Source organism: Arachis stenosperma, chromosome 5, assembly GCF_014773155.1.
Source record: "Arachis stenosperma cultivar V10309 chromosome 5, arast.V10309.gnm1.PFL2, whole genome shotgun sequence".
Lineage (NCBI taxonomy): Eukaryota > Viridiplantae > Streptophyta > Magnoliopsida > Fabales > Fabaceae > Arachis > Arachis stenosperma.
This window is the reverse complement of record NC_080381.1, coordinates 135,894,852-135,921,029: the sequence shown is the minus strand read 5'-3', so window position 1 is coordinate 135,921,029 and position 26,178 is coordinate 135,894,852. Positions and strand designations below refer to the sequence as shown.

General features: G+C 31.4%; 1 protein-coding gene and 1 long non-coding RNA gene across 6 annotated transcripts; one reads left to right on the top strand and one right to left on the bottom strand.

Moving 5' to 3' along the window:
* Nucleotides 1–1,799: 1,799 nt before the first annotated feature.
* LOC130979892 (uncharacterized) lies at nt 1,800–16,002 on the top strand. 5 transcript variants are annotated; one of them, XR_009086791.1, is made up of 4 exons: nt 1,800–1,902; nt 2,015–2,210; nt 13,373–13,451; nt 13,538–14,267. It is a non-coding gene; the product is annotated as an uncharacterized LOC130979892 (long non-coding RNA). The 5 variants fall into 5 exon arrangements; XR_009086788.1 differs by having other exon boundaries at nt 2,015–2,214; nt 13,538–14,206; XR_009086789.1 differs by having other exon boundaries at nt 2,015–2,214; nt 11,655–16,002.
* Nucleotides 5,025–19,909, bottom strand: LOC130979891 (amino acid transporter AVT6B-like). The gene is made up of 5 exons (XM_057903437.1): nt 19,327–19,909; nt 9,831–9,983; nt 6,964–7,167; nt 6,074–6,539; nt 5,025–5,558 (listed from the first exon to the last, which is right to left on the bottom strand). The coding sequence occupies exons 1-5, from the start codon at nt 19,772–19,774 to the stop codon at nt 5,432–5,434; spliced, it is 1,398 nt and encodes a 465-aa protein (XP_057759420.1). The 5' UTR covers nt 19,775–19,909; the 3' UTR covers nt 5,025–5,431.
* Between the last annotated feature and the right edge of the window lie 6,269 nt (nt 19,910–26,178).

The window sequence follows — 26,178 nt, the reverse complement described above, 5'->3', positions numbered from 1 at the left end:
CAAAAATACAAAATACTATATTTTTTGTTAACTAATCAAATTTTAATTTTTTATTTATTATATTTTATATTGTGATTTGGATTTAGAGTTTATAATTTAGAGTTTAGAATTTAGAAGAATTTAGAATTTAGGATTCAAAATTTAGGATTTAGAGTTCATGATTTAAGGTTTAGAATTCAAGGAGTGATGTATTTTTTATTTTTTTTTGAAGTGCATTAGCATTCTTATTATTTAAAAAACACCAAAAATTATGTTTTACTATTGCATGAAATATTTTTTTACGGTATAATTATTCTATTGGTTCTTATATTAGTAATTTAATTGCTATATCAAAATGACAACTACATAACTATATGAGTAAGATATTACTCAAAATAGTATTCAAAGAGAAATACTTGAAAAAGTAAAAAAAAATGTATTTATTTTATTGGTTTTTATAATTTTATCATATTTGTAATTAGATTTATATATTTTTTTTGTTTCTAATTGAATTTTGACACTTTTTAATTTTGTAATTAGCCTGTCTTTGTGTCAAAAATATTAAAATTAACAGAATATTTTTCCCAAAAAATATGTCAAAGATTTAATTATGTTATTAATTATGGGTATTTTCAATATGTGGAGAAATATTTCACTAATTTTAATATTTTTTATACTGACAAGGGATTTAATTACTAAATTAAAAGTAGTGTATAGATCCAATTGAAAAGAAAATAAATATAAAAATTTAATTATAAATTTAATAAAATTATAAAAATTAGTAAAATAATTAATTTTTTTTAAATTTTCAAGTGATACTATTTTAAGTAGTATCTTGCTTTGATGTAGTCATGTAGTTGCCACTGCAATGTAGCAGCAATTGCCATGCTAATGTAGGCTACCACTTGATCAAATAACTATTAAAAGTGGCTTTTATAACTGCATGAGTGCCTGTCGTGGCTGGCTTCTAGTCCCTATAGTGGTTAAATTAGTTATTGGGATAATTGGAGGAAGATTCCATTCACTGCTAAAGCCCAAGTAAATCTATAACAATATTTCACTCGAAACTCACCAACTTGCAAAACAAGGAACAACACAACTCGAGCGTCAGGAGACGGATCTTGGGAATTTATTTTCTGTATAGATGCTGTGGAAACAGACTATGAAACCATCTGGACTGGAATCAACATAAAAACCTTTGTATTGTTGATATGGAGGATAATCTGTTTCAATCCTTTTTCAGAAGCTAGATTGATGTGATCCGAATTATACAAGGGAATCATTGGTTATTCACAACATACATTTTTAAGTTTCCAGAGATGGAGAACATGAATAGTCATTGAGAATTGTGATTTCTTTGCATGTACAAGTTTGGATTTAGATTTGGGGACTTGTCTAATCACAATCTTCATGATGTTGTATTAGATGTATGGTTATTTTATATGAATATAAAGGAACGAAATTAAAGATCCTAAAGTGTGAAGATCTTCCAAATGCAATAATTATTATTTTTAGAATATTTTATAAGGTAAAGTCTAGGGCCAGCAATTCTATTGAATTTTGGCTAGTATGTAATCAGCAGAAAAATATGAGTCATTGGATAAAATTTCACACCATCAAATCATTGTTGATGGCTAATTGATAGCTAATAATCACAAAAGTTGCTGGCCTTCGTTCATTTTATAATTCATCTAATTTTTTTTAAAGCAAAGACATTTTTTCTATGAGAAAATAAATGAATGGTCCACAAACGGACAACTGTACACGGGATTTTCAAAAACTGAAGCATAGCTTACAATAAGAAGAAATATCTAGAAGAAATGAAACTTAAAAGAGTCAAAGAAGAAGAAGATTATCTTGAAGATGCAGAGAAAGAGGCGAACTCCATAGCAACGCTCACAGCCTGAGACAGTACTTCCTCAGGTGAGATTCTCTTTCCCTAAAATATCATTAAATTCCTTGATAGTTAAATTCTCCATATGGTGAATATGAGCTGCATCATGAGTTGCTTACTGTGGCTCCTAAATTTGATCAGATTCAAGCTCTCTTCCAATCACATCCATGAGGGTTGATTTTGGTGACCTGACAGAACATGCTGCCAGTCTAGCCTGCATCAGACCTCGGTGGAGACTGGGCATGATAAGAGATAGTGGAATACATTCTCTGATTGACGATGGTAACGGAGGCAGGCAGGAAAGACTTGGGCTAAATTGGAATGGATTTTCATCATGGTAGGTAAGCCATTGTGACCTATCTTCCATACGAAAACTCTGAATTTTTGCTGACATTTTATTTTCCAAATTGCATTTGATAGTTTGGTAGCTCTGAATCTGTGGTCTAATTGCTGTTCATGTACATGGTAGAAGTAAAAGGCTAATTCATATCCTGTAGAAACTGAATAGAGCCCATTAATTTTTTAACTCCAAATCAATTTGTTTGCACCATGGGGAGCTCGATAGATTGTTTGAGCCTCTGCTTGGTTGAAGTTGCTGTTTATGATTTGTTAATCCCAATTGTCTTAATAATCTAAACGGGGGAGTGTCTCCAAACCAAGGATCATCCCTAATTCAGATTAACTCTATTTCCAATTTTTCATTTAAACCCTTTCTCCAATATTTCTCTTCCCTCCAAGAGGCTTCTCCAAGCCTAGTATTGGTAGAACCAGAACCAATTTTAGCTTTCATAATAGAAGGAAATTTGAAATACCTGCTCTTGTAGACTTTGAATAGTAGTAAATGTTCTCTAGCGATCAAATGCCAAACCTTGCTTAGCAAGCATAATAAGATTAAACTTTTTGAGATCTTTAAAATCAAGTCCACCTAGTCTTTTTGGCTTGTACATCACATCCCAAACCAATCCACTACATCCTCCTTTCATTGTTTTGTTGTTCCCACTAAAATTGCATCATGTGTCTGTGTAGTTCATGAATCAAAGTATATGGGAGCTTGAAACAACCAAGAATATACGTAGGAATAATAGAGGCTACTGCCTTGATAAGAATCTCATGCCTATTAGCAGATAGTAGAGATTGTTACTAGTGTTGTAGCTTCTTAGAAATTTTCTCTTTAATGTAGACAAAGGTTTGCTTCGTTGACCTGTTGGTAACTGTTGGCATCTTAAGGTATTTATTCTGTGTTCCCAGATGAGGTATACCCAATGTCTCTACTATTTGGTCGCAGATCATGTCATGTTAACCTACTAGCAACTAATAGATTCGTAGTCCAATAGTAGTTGGAGTATATTCTCACAAGTTTGAGGATTAGCCTTATTGAATAGAATAGAGTCATTAACAAAGAATAGGTGGCTGATTGAGGAGTATTTAGCATATAATCTCAAACCATGAAATATGTTATTCTATTCTTCCTTATAGAGCAGATGAGAAAATCGTTCTACACAAATTAGGAATAGGTAGGGTGAAAGTTATTGGAGCTCTCTGTTGGGTCTAAAGAATCCCATTGGTTGTCTTTCCACAATAAGAGCATATGAAACTGTTGTTACAAACTCCTAAATCCACCTTATCCATCTCCTTCCAAAGCCTAATTTCTCCAACATATCACAATCAGGACAACTCCACTTTATCGTAAGCCTTACTCATATCAAGCTTTATGGCCATTTCAGAGTCTCTGGTTCTCTTTTTTAGAAAATGCATGCATTCATGACCAACAAGCATATTGTCACTTATAAGCCTTCTTCTGATAAAAGCACTCTGGTTCTCACTTATTATTCTTGTCATAAAAGAATGCATTTGGTGAACTAGAATTTTTGAAAGTATTTTGTAGAAATTAGTGCTTAAGAAGATTGGTTTAATCTGCTGCATAAAAGCATTATTAACCTTAGATATTAGACAAATTTGAATATGGTTGAAGCCTTTTAGGAGCCACCTGATATGGATTTGATGAACAATATCCACCGGCAAGTGCACCAGATCGTAATCAAGTAATAACTCACGAGGATTGAGAGATTAATCAACTTTAATCAATTGGTCGTTCTAGTCAAACAATCAGATTAATGTGGTTTGAGTGATCATTAGAGATCTTGACAGTAAAATAAACGACTAAAATGTAAATAGCAAGAAATTAAATTATTGGAAATAAAGAGCGGAAAGTAAATAGCTGGAAATTTAAAGTGCATAAACTTAAATTGTTGAAACGTAAATACGGGAAGAGTAAATAACAAGAAAATTAAATTGCAGAAATGTAAAGGAATTGAGAACAATGAACATTAAAGAGAATAAGCAATCAGGAAGGGAATTAAAAGGAAGTAAGGAAATGCTTATGAATAAAAATCATTAGGGATTGGAGATGTTAGATCTTTCTAAATCAATGAACTTCTCTTTTCTTTTGTTCATGCAATGTTAGATCTCTGGCGGATCATAAGTAATTGGGTTTCAATTCCTTGATAACTCAATTTCTCTAGACATGATCAAATGCCAGTTCCTTGATCCAATGCTCATGAAAAGAGGTGGAGCTTGAATTCTAATCCCAAGCCACACAACTCCTAAGATTCCAATTTCAGAGTGATTACATGTCATAATATCAAGCTCCGAATCAAAATCAAATTCATTGTGAGAAAAGACTTTCAAACTGAATTACTATGATTCCTTTTCCAAGGTTCACATAGAATTCTAATAGATCCAATTCCTCTTCCGATTGAATTGGATCTTTGAAGATCGGAAACTGTCTTTTAGATAAACGAAAATAGAATCAAGAAGAGAAGAAGATGAACATTAATTCATTTCAATTTTTGACTTGCCAAATTTTGCGTCTTTAAAATCTTTTTTTTTAGCATACGGAAATAATGATAGTCTTTTAAAATTTTTTGAGACTAAAATAAAAAATTTAAAATTAAATTAAAATTTAATTCAAATATTGGTGACTAAAATAATATTTTATACTAATATTTTAACTTGGGTGTTCAAGTTTATAATTTTCTTAGGACTTATAAATAAAATTGATTTAATGACTATCAATTATTAAAGGGGATATTTTTGTCTTCAATAATTTTAGAAATGATCGAAAATATTTAATTTTTTTTTGTCACTAAATAAAACAGAAAAATACGTTGGCGGCGAGCTACTGATGGTATATTTTTTTTGGTTGCCCACGGTATCCCTCGACACTTGCTTAAGTGGACAAGTGAGCTAACCATTCGATCAACCCAAGTTGGTTCTGTTGATGGTGTATTGTTACAACATACAATGCGAATATGGACAAATTGTAAAAGAGGTGATGAAAGTAATTCAATAAATATCTATATAAACATCATGATAGTATGCATTAATGAAGCCAAGTGGTTTTTCAAATAAATCACTTGGAAAAAAGATCAAGGAAAATTTACATTTTACAATAAATCACTTGAGGATAAGATAAAAGAAAATTTACATTTTACAATAAATCACACATTTTACACAAGCACCAAATAAAGATCACTCCTTTAATAAGAGGAATGAATCTTAAGATGTTATTCCAGACATGGAAGCTGCATTACTGTATATGGCCAAACTGTTTGAGAACACAGCAAGAACAATCATGACAATGGATAAAATCTTATCCTTCTCTGTTGCAATTCCATGAGGATCCCTGAAATAATAATGAAAATATACAGGCTAGTCATCATGATAAAAATACCTCTAAAAGCAACTTGGTGTAGCTTTAAATTGTACTTCAAATCTATTCAAGCATATAATACCAGCTTTGATTAATAATAGTAAACATTACTTTCCAACACCAATTAACTGTGACATTTTGAAACTAGCTTATTAAACTTAATTTTAAAAATATATTTTTAAAAGTTGTAGTATTTATATTTGATAAACTGAACTAAAAATAATTTTTAATAAATACAAAGAATGATAATTATGTTTAATAAAATAATTTTTAAAATTTAAAAAAATTAAAATAAATTTAAATATTTATTAATATAAAATTATATTAGACTCTTAAATTTTAATAAGTACAAACTAATTTTAAAATAAAACTTAGATATTTTCAAAAGTATTTTTAACTCACACCAACCTTTAATTATGTGAACATATCTATATCACTAATAAATAACTTAATTTAGAAGAAAGGTAAAAAGAGAAACAAAAACTCACCTTATAGATATTGCAGCCGGGAAAACAAAGCCTATGCAAACTGTGGCAGTTGCTCCTGTGAATTGTAGAGCATACCATATGCTAGGCATAAAATTTGCAGCTATATACACTAAAGCAACGAGTACAACGGTGGTAGAAACAAACTTATACTTAGTTGCATTCAAAGACTTAGATGAAGCAAAGATAAATTCATCAAAGTTAAACCGTAGCGAAAAGAAGATAACAGGGAAGACAAGCATAAGGTGGAAGGCATAACTAATGCGAACAATGTCGTTCAGTAGACTGCTGTATGGGATTCCCAGGTCAACATCGAAGTTGGCGAGAACGTCGTCAAGCGTTGACTCGCCAAATAAAAGGAATCCAAATATGGCGGTAAGAATATAGATAACTGAACTCAAAGTCAATGATGCACGCACAACTGGCTGGATTCGGGAAGAATCTTGTAGCTCCATGTTTATTGTATGCACTGCAAAAAATATCCTTTTGTACATCAAACACTAAAAATTACTAAACATCATTGAATATATTGTGTAACCCACACATATTCTGGTAGATTCCATATTGATAGTTTTTCTAAAATCATACATCAAAACCAAATTTGACAATTTTAGCATAATTTTAAAAATGATTAGAGAATTGACATATATATTGAAAATTAGTTTTTAAATTAATCATTTTGTGTTTCAAAATATTTATATATATTCATATACTCTTAAAAGAGTAGTTATTTATATATTAAAATAATCAAACTTTTTTAAAAACCAAAAGGTAAATCACTATCCTACTATATTTTTGTACTTTTCTTTATATTTTTTATTAAATTGATGTAATAAACGAAATAATAGCAGAACATTGAAAATTTATAAACTACTAAATAGATGATGTCATACCATTGGAATGACAAACAAATGCATTCACAAGAATTGGAACGGCTGTAAAGAGATTCCATATAGAATTCATGTCTGTAATAGTTGGAAGCAATCTCGGAGTAGTTATGCCGCCATTAAATAATTTTAGGAATGTGATTCCCACAAGTATGACTAGAAAAACAAGTGCCAAAGCTACTGCAATAGCAGAAGTATATCGCAGTGAATCTGCAACCAAGAAAAGTAATGTCATATATTAGTTAGCATTTATTATAGACTATACATTAATACTTATGCTTAAATTCAAAGAGGGTAAAAATATATTATTTCAATAAGATTAAACTCTCAAATTGGTTTATATTGTGTCGGAAATAACATCATCTACTATTGAGAATCTTCAAGATCACATACTGCCTGATAAAGCACTAGAGAAATTCGTCACTCCTTAAGCAAAAGCAGCTGGAACAATATTATGTAACTGTTAGGTTAGACTGCGTATATTATGCTCTTTGGTGCAATCTTTTTTAGATTTTGTGTTAATGCGGAATACTTATATATCAGACTGCCTTTTATTTAGAATAATGGGTACTTCAAGATTATAATTTGAGTTCTTGGCTCCTTCTTTCGGTTGATACTACATTCAAGAATCGCCTGGTACAGTGTTCTTCTGCATTTGAAATTTAAGACAAAATTCAGCAAATTTTCATCTCCTCCACCAAGACTACTATCAAACAGTTGCGCTATCAACTAAAGGCAGTCAATAAACTCAATCATTGAGCATATTGAAAAAATCAAAACCCTTGTTGATTTACTTCATGCAGTTGATTTACTTCTATAGCTCCTCTTCATCTTCCTCTCCACAATAATCAAATAGTTCTTTTCATTTTGGTTGACCTCCATCCACCACCACCCTTCTCATTCCATCAACCAACTTTTTATCTGGCTATTCCATCATCATCGCCTGAATCTTTCTAGTATCCAAATTTCAGAGCTAGCCATCATCCCACAAATGATTCATCCAATTTGATCTCTACCTCTGATTATGTTGGTCGAGATTAGCTCTTTGTTGCCAATGGCAGTGGTATCCGTATATGTCATTCTGGCAATTCTATCTTAACTAACGATTCCAATAATGCTAGTTTTCTTTTAAAAGATATTCTGTTCATTCTCAATTTGCAAAGAATTTAATCACTGTGGCTAATTTTTTTTTTTAAGATAAGCTGTAAATTTTGAGTTTCATATAAATTTTTTCAACACTCATCCCATGACAACAAAAGGTGCCACCAAATTGAGGGTACTGACTACTCATAAATATTTAGTGCTATTATCAACCCAGCAACTATTTGTATTGTGTTGTCCATGCATCACTTTAGTAAAAGATTAGGTTTTGAGACAATTTGACTTTAATAATGTCTTTTTGACTGACGATTTAACTGAAAAGTTTTGATGCAACAACCTCCTGCCTTTACAAGCTATAATTCTTTACAAGTTTGTAGATTGCACAAAGTCATTATGACTTAAAACAAGCACCATGAGATAGTTCACTAACCTCGGTAACACTCTATTCAAGTTTGATTTTCCTAACACAAAGGTTGATCTCTCACTCTTTACTAGATTCACCAGTTCTTCAACAATCTTCATCTTAGCATACGTAGATGATATTGTCACCGCTAATGACTCCTCTAGGGAAGTGGAGTTGCTAATTTCTCAACTTGATTCATTGGTCTCTATAAAGAATCTTGGCACTCCACTACTTTTTGGGCTTGGAATTTAATTTTCTAACACATACTTCTCTTGATATCTCTTAAGCTAAATGTATAAGTGATTTACTAACTTGTTTTGGGATGAAGAATTCCAAGCCCATTCCCACCACTCCCATGATCTACTGATTTTTTTAAAAAATCCAACATTCTATTGCTTTATTGTTGGTGCTTTGTAATATGCCACATTAACTCATCATCCTGAAATTTCTTTTTCCATGAATAGAGTTAGTCGATTCATGCAACAACTACTGGTTCAACATTGGAGTGCAGTAAAGCGTATCCTAGTGGATATAGTGTATTCTTTGGAAACGATCCAAGCTTTTTGGTCAAGTCGAAAACAACATATTTTAGTAGTTCATCATCTTAAGCAGAATTTAGGCGTATTGCAAACACCGAAAATGAAATCTTATGGATTCAGAAGCTCCTTTATGAACTTAGAGTTCACTATCCAGTCTCTCTTGTGATCTATTGTGACAACCTTAGTGTTGTCTTTCTTGCAGAAAATCTAGTCCTACACAATCTTACAAACTCTTTCTCTACCTCCATGTTTCTTCATTTCCGCTCCAATCTCAAGATCTTCTCTTACTAGCCCTCGAGCTTGAGGGGAATGTAGAGAATAGTAGTACTAGTGCAACAAAACCAAAATTAACTAATTCTATTATGACAACTCAAACAAAATTATCAAACTGATTTACTTAGTCAGCAAGCTATCTCTTAAAATACCTGTTCTCTGTATTGTAAATCACTTAATAATATGATTCAGATTAGATTGTTCGTATTACTCTCTCATCCTCTCATACTTTCATAGACACAATAATAATTCAGGATTTGAAACTCTCAAATTCAGTATCAGTCATCATTTTTTCAATGAACACTCTCACCATTTTAAAAAAAGAACACATAGTATATATTAATCATACTTCCCTTCTGTTTGTACAATCAAAATGATTAATTTATCATTTTCTTACTAGTGATGACGATGAGAAAATTTGTACTTTTAAATTTTAGAAGACTTATTTTGTCCTATACTTTACGCAGTCAAAATAGAAAAAAAAAAAATTGAATGTCCAACACAAAAAATGGTTAAGAACGAATCAAAATGAGAGCTTACTCCTTCGTTAAACATACCTATTTGCTTAAAGAATGCCAGTGGTGCAAGAACAAAAAGCGTTGTCATAAGAAGAACAAAAGTTCGCATAGTCCACCAATGTTCACCAAACCATCCGTCTAATACACCAAAATGATGAATTCCAGTTGTCGAAGTTCCAGATAGCACATCGCCTGGCAGTGAAATCAAAGTAATTTATGCAAATTAAACTCAGAATCTGTGCAATTTTTTAAAGTGGAATCAAAATAAACAAACCTAATGTTTTTATTTCTCTATATATATTGTTACGATTAAGCTTTAAGGTCCATTCATTTCAACCTTTTTATATATGAGACGCCAAATATTGAAAGTATATAAAATTTTGGAATAGGAAAGGAGAAAAACATTTCTTTAACCAATGTTCTATTCCTTGCAAATTTTTCTTACTATAAAACCACGAATCAAAACTCGTCCATTCAACTCGACAAAACCTTTATAACCACCACTCAAACTTCCAAGTCAGACACAAACCGGCAAATTCTTAAAATTTAAAAAGAGTAATATTACGTGGTCAATGTTTTTAGCTAATATCAGTTAATTATTTTTAAAATGATTTCTTTATTTTAAATTTTAAATTATAAATTCTTAATTTTAAATTTTAAAATTTGTTAATATTGAATAACAAAGTTAATTTTTTTTGTTGTACTTGCTCTTTTAGAGATAATACTCACGTGTTGGTGTATCCCAAGTGTACAAATTTTTTTTTTTAATAGAAAACAAACTTCTTGCATCTTCTCTAAACTAAAAAAGATAGAAAGATACACAAAGACACACATATATAACACTTATATTAAAGAAAATATACTTATACGGTAACAATTTGAATAAATAATAAATAAATAATTAATAATTGAATCGGAGCAAAAAAATTATGAATTCAATATTTATAATTCAAGAAAAATATTAGCGACAATTTAATTTAAACAATAAAATTAAACGCAAAAAATATAATTAATTGTGAAAAAATGTATACTATCATTAAAATTTACTGTATTAATTTAAATTTGTCCAGTATTATGAATAAAAAAGTTAAAACTGTAAAAATAACAAGAAAAATATTTAGAACGACCTGAATACTTATCTTAAATATTTTAACCCAAGATAAGACTAAGCGAATCAAAAGTCACAAATGAATCTATGTTAAACCCAAAGTCCAAACCCACAGGTATAAACACCCTCTGGAGTGTTGAAGTTAGTTCCACATCAAAGAAAACAAGGAAGAGTGAGGAGTTTATAAGATGAGAGACCCATTAACTTGACACCTTAAGATTTTGAGTTGGATGTGGTGGCTTCTCATCTTATATTATCTCGCTTGATTCATCTCCGAAATCTCTCCGGTGGTCGAGGGATCCCCACGGTTGGCCCAACTCCCCCCTTCCCCAATTTAGCACTCAACCCTCATTGAAAGAGAGAGAGAGGCACGGATAGGGAAAGAAGAGAGTGCCCTAACCTCTTTGATACTATTCATCATCTTTGATTGCTCATAATTTTTGCTACGGAACTCCGATCGTAGCACTGTTTGTGGCTACGCGAAACTTATGTCCTCCTCTTTAATTCTATTCGATTAGTTTGGTAAGTAACTAGAAATTTCAGCTCCAGTTTTTTATTCAAAACTAATTAAATACTTTGAGTTTGGGTATTGAGAATTTTTTGTGATTTTGATGTTATAGGAGTGTTCTAACTTGAGTTTTGGTGATTTTCATTACTTAATTCAGTGGGTTAAGGTAAGGAAGCTTAATCCCTTCATTATCCTTAATTTTAAGTAAGAACCCTAGTATGAATGTTGAAATAATTATTGTAATTAGATCATATGGATTAGCTTGGATCGCTTAGTGGATGTTGGGTGCAAGTTGGGTTTGCTCGGGTTGAGTTGATACGGAGAGATTGTTTCGTTTGATTGGTGGAATTTTTGTTTGGAGGAGGATTAATCAAGCTTGGGTCCATTCCTTTTGCTGAAAAAAGTCAAGTGTTGGAAAACCTAAGTATGGATATGGGTCTTAAATTCGGATAGACATTGTATAACACTATGTGAAAATTTAGGTTAATTGCCTTTAAGATATGATTGAATGAAAAATGGTGTATGTTGATGATGGATTATGTGTTAGTATGATTTTATGCATTGAATTGTTTGGTGTGTAATATGTGTTGATTTGAATGAAATTAGATATGAGATTGTGGATTTATTGCCTATTATGGTAATATGTGTGAAAATTGGATCGAAAGCTGTGATAGGATGAGATATTCTCCTATTTGGTAAGTTATAGGAAGTTGGGCAATTGTCATGTTATGATTTATTGAGAAATTGGTGAGATTTGATTGAATAAGAGCATTGTTGGTATTGATTTGGATGAAAAACTTAAGATGTGATAAATTGAATTAGAGTTAGGCCTTTGATGGATTGGATTGGTTCATTAGATTTTAAATGGCTAGGGAGTGAATGGAAATTGGTAGCTGTGTAAAAGTGATGCCTAGAATTGGTTTGGATGGTATTGGAATGGAATGAATTGAGAAAATTGGTAAATGAGCGTTGTACATAAAATTGGTAAATTGTGGTTTTCAACCAATTTCGATGGTCATAACTTGATGTTCAGAATTTAGAATTGAGTGATATTTATCTCAAATTAAAGCTAGTGAAAAAGACCTTTAAAATATATAAAATTTAAGAAAAATGAATAAGTGCACAAAAAGTTATAGAGATTGAATTTTGGAATTTAAAAACTAAATTCTGCAGAAGTTGCAGAAAATTGGGGTGATGCGTACACACGATCTATGTGTACACATGAGTATTACAAAAGTGAAATAGTTTTGTACGCATACCATGCGTGCGCACAAAAGCCAAATCATGCGTACACACAACACATGCATACGTACGAGTTGCATTTTAAAATTGAACAATTTTCATGTGCATTTCTGCGCGTACGCACCAAAATGGATTCGTGCGTATGCATGTGTACACACGAGGCATGCGTACGCACAACTGTCATGTTTTTCAGAAAACATTGATTTTAACTAGTTTTGCCTATTCAATTGCTTTTTTAACTCTATAACCCTCGTTTAAGATCCGAGAACTAATTTTTAGGCTTTGGAAAGAGTAAGAGTATATTAAAGGCATTAAATTGAATTATTTTTTGATAAATGTTTGATTAAACTGGATGACATGTTGTAAGGATGGTGACTTTATCTCGTCCACAGTGAAGACGGAAATTTTATTCCACTCACATGTTAAAGAAATTGGAGAATCGATACATGAATGGGAGTTTAGGATTCAAATTAATGAAATGGATAAATAATTGGGGTTGATGAGTTAAATCACTTATAAAATTACTTAAGAACACCGATAATGATTGATTATGGCCTGAATGGCTGGATTGGCAAGGTTTGGGTGATATCCCACTTGTATATTGACTGAATATTTGTTTGTAGTAAGGTCTGGGTGTTATTCCACTGGCGTACTGATTTGTTATTACTTTGGCACCTGCACGGTAAGGATTGAGGTCTCATCCCACTTGTTTCATGGTTGCAGTGTAGTTATGGAGACGAAAATTTTATCCCACCCGTTGTGAGGACGGCGGTGTTATCTTGCTCACGTGACGAAGGAATTGGTAAATTGAATGAGAATGTGGTTAATGAATTTAATGATTTCAAAAGCCGATTAAAGACTTTACTGTGAATTGATGTTTTCTCGTAGCAAGGACGATGGTAAATCCCGCTTGCACATTGAGCTAAGTTATGCTTGGGCAAAGACGATGATTAATCCCGCTTGTTCGTGATTTTCTGTGTAAGGACGGTAGTTAATCCTGCTTGCTCGAGATTTACTGCAATGGCAAGGACGGCGGTTAATCCCACTTGCACATTAACTGATATTTGTTTCGGACAAAGACGATTGGTTAATTCCGCTTGTTCGAAGTACCGGTAAGGATGGTGGGGAATTCCACTTACTCGTGGACTAATATAATAGGCAAGGATGGTCATTAATCCCGCTTGTGTGTTCTGGACAAAGACGGTTGGTGAATTTCGCTTGCTTGTGGAACCTACGAGTAAGGACAGTTGACACTTACTCATGTTTGGTTCTGACAATAAAACTGACACGTGAGCTCATGGCCAATAGAATAGACATACATCATTTGTATTATGTGTATTGATTAGGTGCGCATCTTATTTTTGGTTTGTCTTGTTGAATACTTATATCTATATATTATTTGAGTTAATTATCTTATTTATTCTCTCTACTTATGTATTTTTTTGTATTGTTTTATGTGTTTGAACAATTGAAAAGTTTTTTATATTGACGATGGTGAGTTAAAAGTTATTCGGTTACTTTTTTAAGTTTAGTTAAATTATATTATTTTAAATATTATATATATTTTTTTATTTTTAAAAATCGTAATATCTCATCATTTCTAAATCACAAATATAATTTAAGATTTTATATAATAGAGTGGTACATATACTAAAGGCCTTACGTCATATCTAGCACAGGGAATTGTTTGATGCTTTATACATCAGTAGTTAGATTTAAAGTTGTCATGCTAATTATTATGTCGACAAGTTGACTAATGATTTGATTCTAAATCTTTAAATATAAAAAATTTAATATTATATTATAAAATTATTTATTTTAACATATAAACTATCAAACAAAGAGATATATAAATAATTATATATATTAAAAATTATGTAAAAACATTATTATTATTATTATTATTATTATTATTATTATTATTATTATTATTCAGCGATAAACTCTAAATTTTAATAATTATTGTTATGTAGTATTAGAAAGAAAGAAGAAAAATGCAGGGACTATATAATTTTACTATTTGGACTTTTGGAAATTAATTAAATTGATAAATCTCCACAATTTAATATAAAAGAAAACATCAATTAGCTAGCATGATTAGTCATTTATTAAAGCATCATTTTTTTAAGGTTTTAATATAAAATATATCGAAACTAAGTTTCTGAGAAATGTCTTTGTTCAATACAAGCATGTCCATTTTAAAGTTTTATAAAGTGGTCCGTCCAAAGAACTCACTAGAAAAATATTAGAATTTTCAGTTAGTTGCAACATTTTCTGCACATGAGAATTGCGTGTCTTTTTATGTGACATTGCATGTCTTGTTATATATATTTATCTTGGCAGTATTGAATTCATCATACTTTGTCTTGACCTCATTATTGTTCAGCGCCATTGATTGCTGTTCAATAATATAATTATAGGTGTGTTAATTACAGCCACACAAACACTTCAATAATTAGGGAAAACCTTATCTTGTTGAATTGCATGGCAAGCTTGGGCCTTCTACTCAGGATTCTCATATGCCACTTTTTATCTTTGATGCTAATTAATCGGTGTTAAAATATATTATTATAAAAGAACAATGGAGAACGTGACTTTACTGGTGCTAGACTTGAGTGCTCAACTAAACGGGTGACAAGTTTCTAGCATTTTGATAAATGACAACGAACCACGCTATTATTGCTACTTAACATGTGACATTGTTAAACAAAAACCGTGATAGAATGAGAGACAGGACAATAAACTGGATATTAGTATTAGGTTTTATTGTCTCTCTATCTTTCTGTCTTTCTGATTCTTATGATACCATATATCAACAAAAAATAATATTTATGTAATAAAATCAACTATTAAAATTAGTTATTTTATATTTATATATATTATAAAATTTAATTTATTTTTAATATATATTTTATATTTAATATATATTTTATTTAGTAGTTAATTTTGGTGTATATTTTAAATAGTTGTAGTATCAAATATATCCACATGCTACTTTTATATCTAATGGAAGAAACGCTATTTTTAGAGGATTCTTAGGACTGATTGTTAAAGATGAAGAGAATGACAACTGTTCAGGTTCAACGTTGTCGGTGATCTGATGGTAGTTTTATTTGTAGAATAATACTATTTCTTATTATATTTTTTAAAATTATCTTTTAATAATATAGATTTTTTTTATCTATTCTTAAGTTTTGTCAATTATTTTTAAAATTATGTATAAAAAAATTTGTAAATAACAGCAATACATATAGCGTTTTTCTTTGTTCTACACTATTTAATTTGTGTTCTATTGCTACTTATTTGTGATCTGATTTTTAATTTGCGTTTTTCTTTGTTTTTCCCTTCCTATTTTGCCTGATGATTGAGCTTTATTTATATAAAATATTATAAAAATAATAAATATAAATATATAATTACACAAATAATTTTTGTATGGTATCTTATTATCGAAAATTTCTTTGATGAAGAATATAATGAAGAGTTTAGTAATTTTAAAAATAGTATGTATTGCATATGATATTTTTAATTTATTTATTTATGTTTTTTTTATTTTAAAAAATATTATTTTATTATTCATTCAACTCTTTTTATTAACATAATATGATTTTGAGATCAATTTCAATATAATATTATTTAAATATCATTTCTAATATTTACGGTAATCAAACTAATTTAAAACTAAAATTTATAATGAATATAAAATTTAAAATAAAATTGGTATAAATCGTATTATTTCAAAAAAAAATTAATTAAATATTATTACTTATATAACTTATTAAATAGAATAATTAAAAATAATATAAAATTTAAAATTAAATATTAAAATAATAAATTTGATATTCAATCTCAAATCAATATTATATAATAAAATTTTGAAAAGTCCAAAAGGAAAATTGAAGAAGAAGGAAGCGTCGGAGATGCTCTTACTATCTTTGTAGTTTGTCTATTTTGGGTGGGGCCCATTGTTATCCATAATAATATATAGCTTTCATTTTCTGTTTTCGATCTCTGTCAAAAGTGGGATAAAACTGACCACCACCACCACCCCAAAAGAAATGCTCAAAAGCGATGCGGACATGGACGCAAGCTTCTGTGATTGGATTCTAATTTTTTCTGTGTATTATCCCCCAGCATCTCATGAGAGAATTCCGTCACTTTCTATTATTTTTTCTTTTTGTTCAAACATTTCACTATCGATTTAGGCCACATCTTTTTCTTTTTCTTTTTCTCTTTCTTTTTGTACATAGCTTAGCCTAGGGGGTGATATGGTATATACTAGGAATAAGATGAGTTAGATGTTTATGTTGGGTAATTACTAATTAGAGCTTAATTAAACTTGATCAAACTACTGTATGTGAAATAGTTGAATTAAATTTCAACTTTTTACTGTATTATGTTTTAGAAAATAATTATAACCCAATAATGAACCAAAATATTTTGTTTATATTTAGGCGATATATATAAATTAAGTCTAATCTTGTTCTTAATCTAATATTTAGATGTACGTATAAATTTAAAGCTTCTTCAGAGTATAGAAGGAGAACATATATAACATTTAATCTAAAATAACAAAAATACTTTATATTGCATAGTCATTTATTTTATTTGAACCCGTTTTAATTTCAGTAACAATGATGATAATTTTAATTCACAAATTTAATTTTAGTGTACCGAAAAATTAAAAAAAGATTCATATATGTTTGAAAATTAGTTGTTTTTAGTGCAACAATCATATAAAACTTTATACAATGAAAACTAAATCCTTTTACAATGGTATCTACAAAATAAAAATAAAAATAAAAACAAAAATATATCGTTAACGGATACTTTTATTATTCATATATAAAAAGCACACATATTTCCTTCATTTCTCTCTTGCACGTTTTAACTTCCTACGTACTATCTACGGTTAGGTTTAATTGATGTGGTATCTGTGATGGTTTTGTTTGTTTTAATCAACAACGTTACTGCCATATCTTTGATTTTGCATGCTGTCATTCATATTTTCCATATATAATTGTTTTTAAGGTAGAATTGTTTAAAGTGTTTGACGATGATTATAATTGACTAAACGTCTTTTTTCCATTTAGCGTATACGCTTATACGCTCAAAACTCGTCAAGAAATTGTAGTAGTGCATCTCTCTCTATCTCTCTCTCTCACCCTCTCTCTCTATTTATATTTATATATAATTGACTAAACATCTCTTTCTTCCAATTAGCATATACGCTAAATATGCTCAGAAGTTATCAAGAAATTGAAGTAGAAATGTGCATCTCTCTCTATCTCTCCCTCTCTTCAAGTTTTTGGAGTATACGGAAAGATTATCCATTGATCAATAACAAGAATTCCTAAGTAAGACGTAAGGAAAGGATTGTGACTTGTGAAATAAAAAGAACCTAAACATTTTGGTAAATACTAAATACTATAAATCAATCAAGATCAGATAACACACAAGACTGTTTCCATTTCAAAGAACTGTCACAATAACAGCAACAATAATAATAACAACAACAACAACGTTGATTTTGGTAACATATAAAGTTCTATAATACATGCACATTATTATTAATATAAAAAATTCATTAATAAAAATATTAAAAAATTATGCATATAATTTTAAGTTTCCACTAATAAAATATTTATTGCTAACGTAAATAATTTTGAATGATAATATATTTTCCCCCTCAAAGCTAATAATTGTATTTCAAAAGGTATCTAATCATTAGAAAAGTAATTAATAGTGCTTAGTTCTAATAATTAACAGTATATAGAAAAAATTAAACTGTAATTCAATTTCAAATATATTCTTTTATATAAAATTTACATGATTAAATATATCTACTTCGTATAAATTCAAAACCTACTAAATTACCTTGACATTAGAAATTAAGAACATTGAGAAAATTTAGAAAAAATATAGGTAGGTAATGAGAATATTAAACGATATGAACAATGGATATGTTGGATGTTTAATTCAATAGGTATGCAGATGATTATGTTCATTATTTTTAATTGGATGATTATTTCTTTTGATTCAATTTACTCATGTACAGTTAATAATGGCTGGATGTTCAATTCACTAAGTGTGCAGATGGTTATCCTAATGTTAAGGTTTAAAAAATAATTTGGAGTAGAGTGCTTTTTTAATTTAGGAAAAGTATAGGTAGACAATGAAAATATTAAATAATGTGTACAATAGGTATATTGGATGTTCATTTTACTAGGTGTACGGATGATTATTTTAATATTAAGATTTAGATGGTTAATTTGGAGGTGTAATATATTTTTATTTGAATGATGGTTGTTCATGTTGTTCAAAATGATCATTATTTACCTAACACTCTCTTTTAATTTATTGAGTCAATTTTAGAACCTATTGTTCATATTGTTTACGAAACTCACTCTCTATCTAGCAAAACCAACCGAAAAATTTAAATATTGAAACAATGATTCGACATAATAGCTTTAAGTTAACAATCATGATCCACAACAAAATCAACCAGCAAAATAATTATTAATATAAAATACATGTTAACATATAAAATATATATTAAAAATAAATTAATACATATATTTATACACAAATAAATTGTAGTTAATTTTTGGTGTGCAAATAATATTATAGTTAAATTAATGAATTAATTACTAAAATGGAGTAGTGATAGGAATTACCAATTATAATCATGTAGACAACAAGTATCCCAAAATTGTTGACAAAGATACATATCTGGAACAACCTTCTTCCAACACGTCCAAATGCAGATTCCATGACTTGAGAATAAGTTACGGCATTCCCCACTTTGCTGAACCTCATCAGAACATCCAAAGAGTACTCAGCAAGAACAGCAAGAATCGCAATGGCACCAACCCCCAAGGCAAGGCCTAGAACCTTCATGGTTGCCGGTAAGGCCATGATCCCGGCGCCAATGATGGTGGTTGACAAATTGAACACGGCCCCTGTAAATGATGCGGCCGGCGGCTCATTATAGGGGCCGCCGGTCTTTGTCTTTGATATCTTGTTTGGTAGTAGAAGAGGAGTTTGTTCGTTGTTCACTAGGATAGTGGTGTGTTGTTGTTGTTGTTGTTGTTGTTCATTGTTTTTCTCATACAGTAGTGTCATTGTTTTTCAAGAAATCTCTCTTGAATCTTTGTTATGCTGCCTATGATGTCTTTAGCGAATGTTTTTTCTGTTGATGGTGGAAGGAATGGGAATTAAAGAGAAAGATTGTGGTGAGAGTGGTTTGATTTCATTTCTGCCACATATATATAATAACACTAAGACATGTACAGGTAAGAATAACTTTTTCCATTCACTTTCATTCGTTGATTATTGTTTGGATAAGAAAAGGAAGGCCCGCGCTTGTTCAGGTGAAACGAAACTGAAATTTAATTAATAAAATATACTGTGTAATGTGTACGAAAGTTATATAGAATGAATTTGACCTTGTCATCAAATTAATAAAATGTAATATATATGCTTGTTCCTTTTTTCTCTTTTTGTTTTCTTTTGACGATAAATTAAAAAAAAAGCTTAAACCCAACTCAAACATATAGTTTAATCGAAATATAATTACATTTATTAATATCCTAATGTATCTTATTGTTATCAAAATTGAACTGAAGTCCGGTTCAATCGTAAAACCGGTGAAGCCGGTGAAATTTGAAATAAATTCCAAAATTTCAAGCGTGGAACATGCGCCATAAGTGCATTAACTCCCACTCATCACCTGCCACCGACACAAGCGAGTAATTCTTATTTAATGCCTTAGTGAAATTATAGGGTAATTTATTTACATAGATAAAATATTGAGAATGAATATTTTACAAATATCCTAAAATAAATTGGATTATATATATATATATATATATATATATATATATATTTGTTATTTTATATAAATTGGATCAACTTAGATTTAATTTAGCACGATACATAGTAAATCAACATAAATAAATTTGATTTATTAGTTATTAGCTTATAACAACACGCAATTATAGTAAATCAAAATAATTAAATTCGATTTATAGAAGAGAAATGTCAATAGTAAATCGATACAAGTTGTTTTGATTTATTGAGAATGTAGTTTCAAGATAAATCCAATCTAATTGACTCAAATTATTAGCTACAATTTATAAATCAGTATTTTGAATTTATTTAATTCGATTTAGCTAAGAGTATGTCTTATAAATACTATCAAAAAGTTTGTTCTTCATCAGAGTGGCACTGACAATGAATAGTGACGATAGTTTTTTAATTTTATGTACTACAAAGGAACAATTAAGAGAAAAATACGAGAGGTAATAAAATTTACTAATAAGAATCTAATGAGTATCTTTATCAATCCTTCTATGAGTTTTGTTTAACTTTAGAATACTATAATCCAAAAAATAGGAGTTAGTGACATGAAACGAATGGAGAAATTATTTTATAGGATTTCGATTTCTATTGTCCGAGATGGTGTGAAGTACGATTGTACTCCTTTGTAATAGATAGTGATAAAGATTTGCGAGTTTATTTCACTGTCATCTTTAATTTCTAAAGGTGAAGATCCATGAACTATTGACCAAGTCTAGAGATGTGGTTTCTAGTTCAAGAGAATCAAATCAGATTCTTCAATTTGTAGCAATGCTAGGAGCCTCTAGTTCAGTGCCTCTTGTTGCCTCTTCATTTGTGTTTGTCATTGCATCTGAAATAGTTTTGGTGGCATTTCTATCTTTTGCAGTTGATCTAAATTGTGTTAATGATGAAGAAATTGGTGATAATCGATCTTTTGGTAAGCTTACGATTGGAATGATAAATACTCCTATTATGATCCCGGTTTCAGGAGAGGGTGGAAAATCGAATTCCTTGAGGATGTACAGCGGGACGACAACCTAGGGAGGAGTAGTCCAGTTGGTTGGGGTGGGGCATCGAGTTCGGAAACTCATCAATATCTCCCACACTTTTTGACTTTAAATCTAGAGGCTATGGTACATTAGAGTTTTTCAGATGTAGAATCTATATTTGGGGGCAGATATGCACAGGATACAATAGCTCCAGTTGAGTTTTAAGTTAGTCAATAATTTCAGAGTAAAGAGAAAGTCATCCTAAGTGTGAAGACTTATAGAATCCATTATGGGGTTGATTATAGCGTGCTAGAGTCGGATTTATGGAAATTGAGAAGTGTCATACAATGAATTGTCAAGATGGGCAATAGGTGCTCAGACAACCATGCTAGGTAGTATTGCAGTACAGAAGATGAGTCATGTGCGAGTTGGAGGCTAGGTTGACGAGTCATAAGCTTATTTTCACTGACTTATATGGGGTTACATTGATTGTTGCAATTCCGCAGGATGGTAATTCTAATATCATTCCATTGATTTCGCACTTGCGGAGGGTGAAATTACAGTGTCATGGTTATTTTTCCTATCTCACCTTTGGAGTACGTCACTACTCAACCGGGTATCTAGTGATATCAGATAGCCATAACAAAATCAAGATTGCTTGGAGGCTTTTGATGGTGGATGGATTCCACTTAGTGCTTATCGTGCATTTTGTGTCCGACACATTGCAGCAAATTTTGCTTTGAGCTTCAAGGGCAAGGATATAAGGAGGTTTCTAGTGAACGCTACTTATTCTAAGACTGAGGTTGAGTTTGACTTCTAGTTTGACATTCTCTGAAGTGAAGACTTAATAATGTGTGAATGGGCCAATAGAATAGAATATGAGAAGTGGACTCAGCATCGGGACCAGGGTCGTAGATTCAGTCATATGACAACTAATATCTCCAAGTGTATTAGCTCCGTACTAAAAGATATAAGGAATATTCCAGTTTGTTCCTCAGTGAAGTCCATTTATGGGAGGTTGGCCGAGCTCTTTGATCGCAAGGGAAGAGAGACTATGGAACAGTTAGGGACAGGACAACAGTTTAGTCAGGCTGTGATGAAGACAATAGAGGCTAATATGAAGGCATCAAGGTGTTTCACGGTAACCTTGTATGATCGGGATAATTCTGAGTTTAACATGGCAGAGACTGCTAATTTCTCACTTGGCTCTTATAGAATGTCACTTAGGGATCAGACATGCGATTGCGGGTACTTCCAAGTACTTCATTATCCATGTCGTCATGCCATGGTCTGTTGTGCACACTCTCGTCTGAGTTGGGAAACCTATGTCCACAAGATGTATCGCCTTACCATTGTGTTCAATGTCTATAGAATGGGATTCAATCCTCCGATCTCAAAAGATTTTTAGCCCCATACGATGGTTCCATAATCATATATTATTCCAATAAGAGATGTGCATTTGAAGGACGTCTGAGAACTACTAGAATCTGAACTAGCATGGATAAGGTGGATCCATGTAGACCTAAGCAATGTGGACTCTGCAAGCAATCTGGTCACACTCAAAGGAGCTGCTGGTGCGTGAGTTATAAACTCGCACAATTTAACCAGCAAGTGTACCGAGTTATCCAGGTAATACCTTAGGTGAGTGAGGGTCGATCCTACGAGGATTGTCGAATTGAGCAATAATGGTTCTCCAATTGGCTTAGTTAGGCAAACAAAAAAGGTTGTTTGATGGTGTAAATCGCATAAAACAATAAACAAGAGAATAAAGAAAGCAAATAAAGGTTTGGCATTGAAATAATGAGAGAAAACAATTAAGATTTCAGAGCTATTTACTTTTCGGGATTAAAAGTTCTTTCCAACTATTTTAATAATGGATGATTCATTTCATGGAAAACTATAAATGACTAAACCCTAATTTCTTAGTGATTTAGCCTCCTCTAACCTTCACTAACCGTCACTCTCATGGTCACTTAATTCCGATTAGAGGGTTAAGTTCAAAACTAGCTTATGGCCACAAAAACCTTAATTATCCAAAGCTAACAGGATTATATGTCGCATATCCTAATTAGTTAATGTAATTAGCAATTTAGGAGGAATTTGTTTTCAAGCTGTTGTTCAAGCGAGATAACTCTCACGAAAATCACAAGAACTCATGTAGAATAAGGGGTCATACTCTCGTTCTACCCAGATTCATAAGATTAAGAACGAAAATAATCCTTGAAACTGAATCAATACATTAATTAAAATAGAAAAGAAATAGTCTTAATCCATATAAATAAACAGAGCTCCTAACCTTAACCAAGGAGGTTTAGTTGCTCATGACTTACAGAGAAAATTAGGATTTTTCCAAAAGTGTGCAAAAATCAAAAGGGTTTGACTCCCCTCTAAAGGGAGAATCTTTTTCCTTTTAAATCTAATCTAATTTGATTCGAAAATAAAATAAAATAAGAAATTCTAAAACTAAAAGATATCATTTGTAAATAAAAATTACAAAAAGAAAATATAAAATAACTAATAAGTGCTAAATCCAACTAGAGATGCACCAAGATGGGATTTTCGGTCAGCATGCCTGGCGCTAAACGACAGATGGGCGTTTAGTGCCCTAGAGGGGCAGAAACGTTGCTGGGCTTGTGGGCTTGCTGGCTGTGGCGTTTAGTGCCCAGGGGGTTGCTGCCAACTTCTCCTTTTCACCTCAAAACTCTGCCAAACTGCTCCAAATTTTACCTCAAATTATAAAAATACTAAAACAACTCAAAGTAGTATCCGAAGAGAAATTTTGCACTAAAATACTATAAAACTAAAAAAGATCTAATAAAAAAACTAGAAAATGAAGGGAAAAAGGGTACAAGATACTCATGCATCAGCTGCCCACATGTATGTCTAGCTCATATATGTCTGGCTCCCATTACCTACCAAATAAGTACTAGAACCTCCCACAAAATACACACCACCACCACCATCACTACCATCACCATCACCACTGATGACACGTTATCTTGAGCAAATTTTAAAGTCCTTTTTATTTAATTTCTTAGGTTTTAATCAAATTTCTTATGTTTTCTAAATGAATTTAATAAATAATCAATTATATTTGGAATTAGAATAGTATTTTTATATTTTAGGATGTTTTTGGCTCGAAAACAAGCAAGAATTAAAGTTTTTTCACAAGAAAATACAAGTACAACAAAGCATGGCTTAAGGAAGAAAAGTGTGCTGCAAAGAAAAGGAAAAATGGAGCCAACGCACCCAAGGTGGCATGCCAGGCGGCAAAGCCACACGCTGGCAATGAAGACCTACACCCGGCAGCCCAAGCTCATGCCTGATGCCCTCCCCAAGGCCTTCTCCATGCCCCACGAATCATCCTACATGCCCAGCAACCCCCTCCTAGCCTCTTGCACTTATGCTCGACGGACCTATACCTATGCCAATTGTATGTCTGTCCCTAGAAGGAGAATTTTCGAGCTTTTGCCTAACTTTCTCTAGTGCAAGTGGTGCAGGATTTTGAATTCCCACAGCTTAACCGGCAAGTGCACCGGGTCATCTAAGTAATACCTCAGGTGAGTGAGGGTTGATTCCATGAGGATTATCAGACTGAGCAAATAATGGTTGTCTGGTTGGACTTATTCAGGCAAATAAAAAAGGAGTTTGGTGAATCGTTTCTCATAAAACAGTGAATAAGAAAGTAAATAAAGCAATAAACAATTTGGTGTGAAAACAGAATGAGAAAACAGTTAAGGCTTCAGAGATGTTTAGCCTTTCGGATTAAAATTTCTTATAAACTATTTTAGCAATGGATGATTCATTCTATGGCAAACTGTAAATGTATAAACCCTAATCTCTTAGTGATTAGCCTCATCTAACCTTCATTAACCGCCACTCTCATGGTCATTTAATTTCGATTAGAGGGTGAAGTTCAGAAAACCAGTTTAGCACCACGAAAACTCTAATTACCCTAGACTAACAGGATTATATGTCACATATCCAAATTAGTTCATGTAATTAGCGCTTTAAGAGAAATTTGTTTTCAAGTTGTAGTTCAAGCGAGATAACTCTCTCGAGAATTACAAGAACTCTTGTAGAAAAGGGTCATACTCTCGTTCCACCCTGTTCATAAGATTAAGAACGAAAAATAATCCTTAGGATTGAATCAAACATAAATTAAAATAGAAGAATAATAGTTTTAATCTATAGAAATAAACAGAGTTCCTAACCTTAACCAGGAGGTTTAGTTGTTCATAACTTACAGAGAAACTAGGGTTCTGAAAATGCACAGAAGGAAGAAGATCCTAGACCTAAGATATTGTTAGTAAATAAAAATTACAAAAAAAAAATAAAATAAAGCTAATAAGTACTAAATCCACTTGAAAGCTCAAAAAGAGGGTGACTTCGGCCTGCTCCTGGCGCTTAACGCCAGATATGGACGTTAAACACCCTAGGAGGGTGACGACGTGCTGGCTGTGATCCCTTGCTGGCTCTAGACGCCGGTTGGGTGTTTAGCGCCCAGCAAGGGTGCTGCATGCTTTCTTCCTTTCTGCTCTAAACTCTCCTAAATTGCTTCGAAATTTAACTAAAATCATAAAAACAGCAAAACAACTCAAAGTAGCATCCAAAAGGGATTTTTGAACTAAAATCAAGTGAAACTAACTAAAATCTAACTAGAAACAGCTAGAAAATGCTAAGAAAAAGGTATAGGAT

Excerpts from the sequence above, each read along its gene's own strand:
- LOC130979891 (XM_057903437.1), bottom strand. The coding sequence starts at position 19,774 with ATGACACTACTGTATGAGAAAAACAATGAACAACAACAACAACAACAA. Across the intron at positions 7,168-9,830 it reads GGCATTCTTTAAGCAAATAG|ATTCACTGCGATATACTTCT; the intron begins GTATGTTTAACG and ends TCTTGGTTGCAG. Across the intron at positions 5,559-6,073 it reads CCGGCTGCAATATCTATAAG|GGATCCTCATGGAATTGCAA; the intron begins GTGAGTTTTTGT and ends TTATTATTTCAG.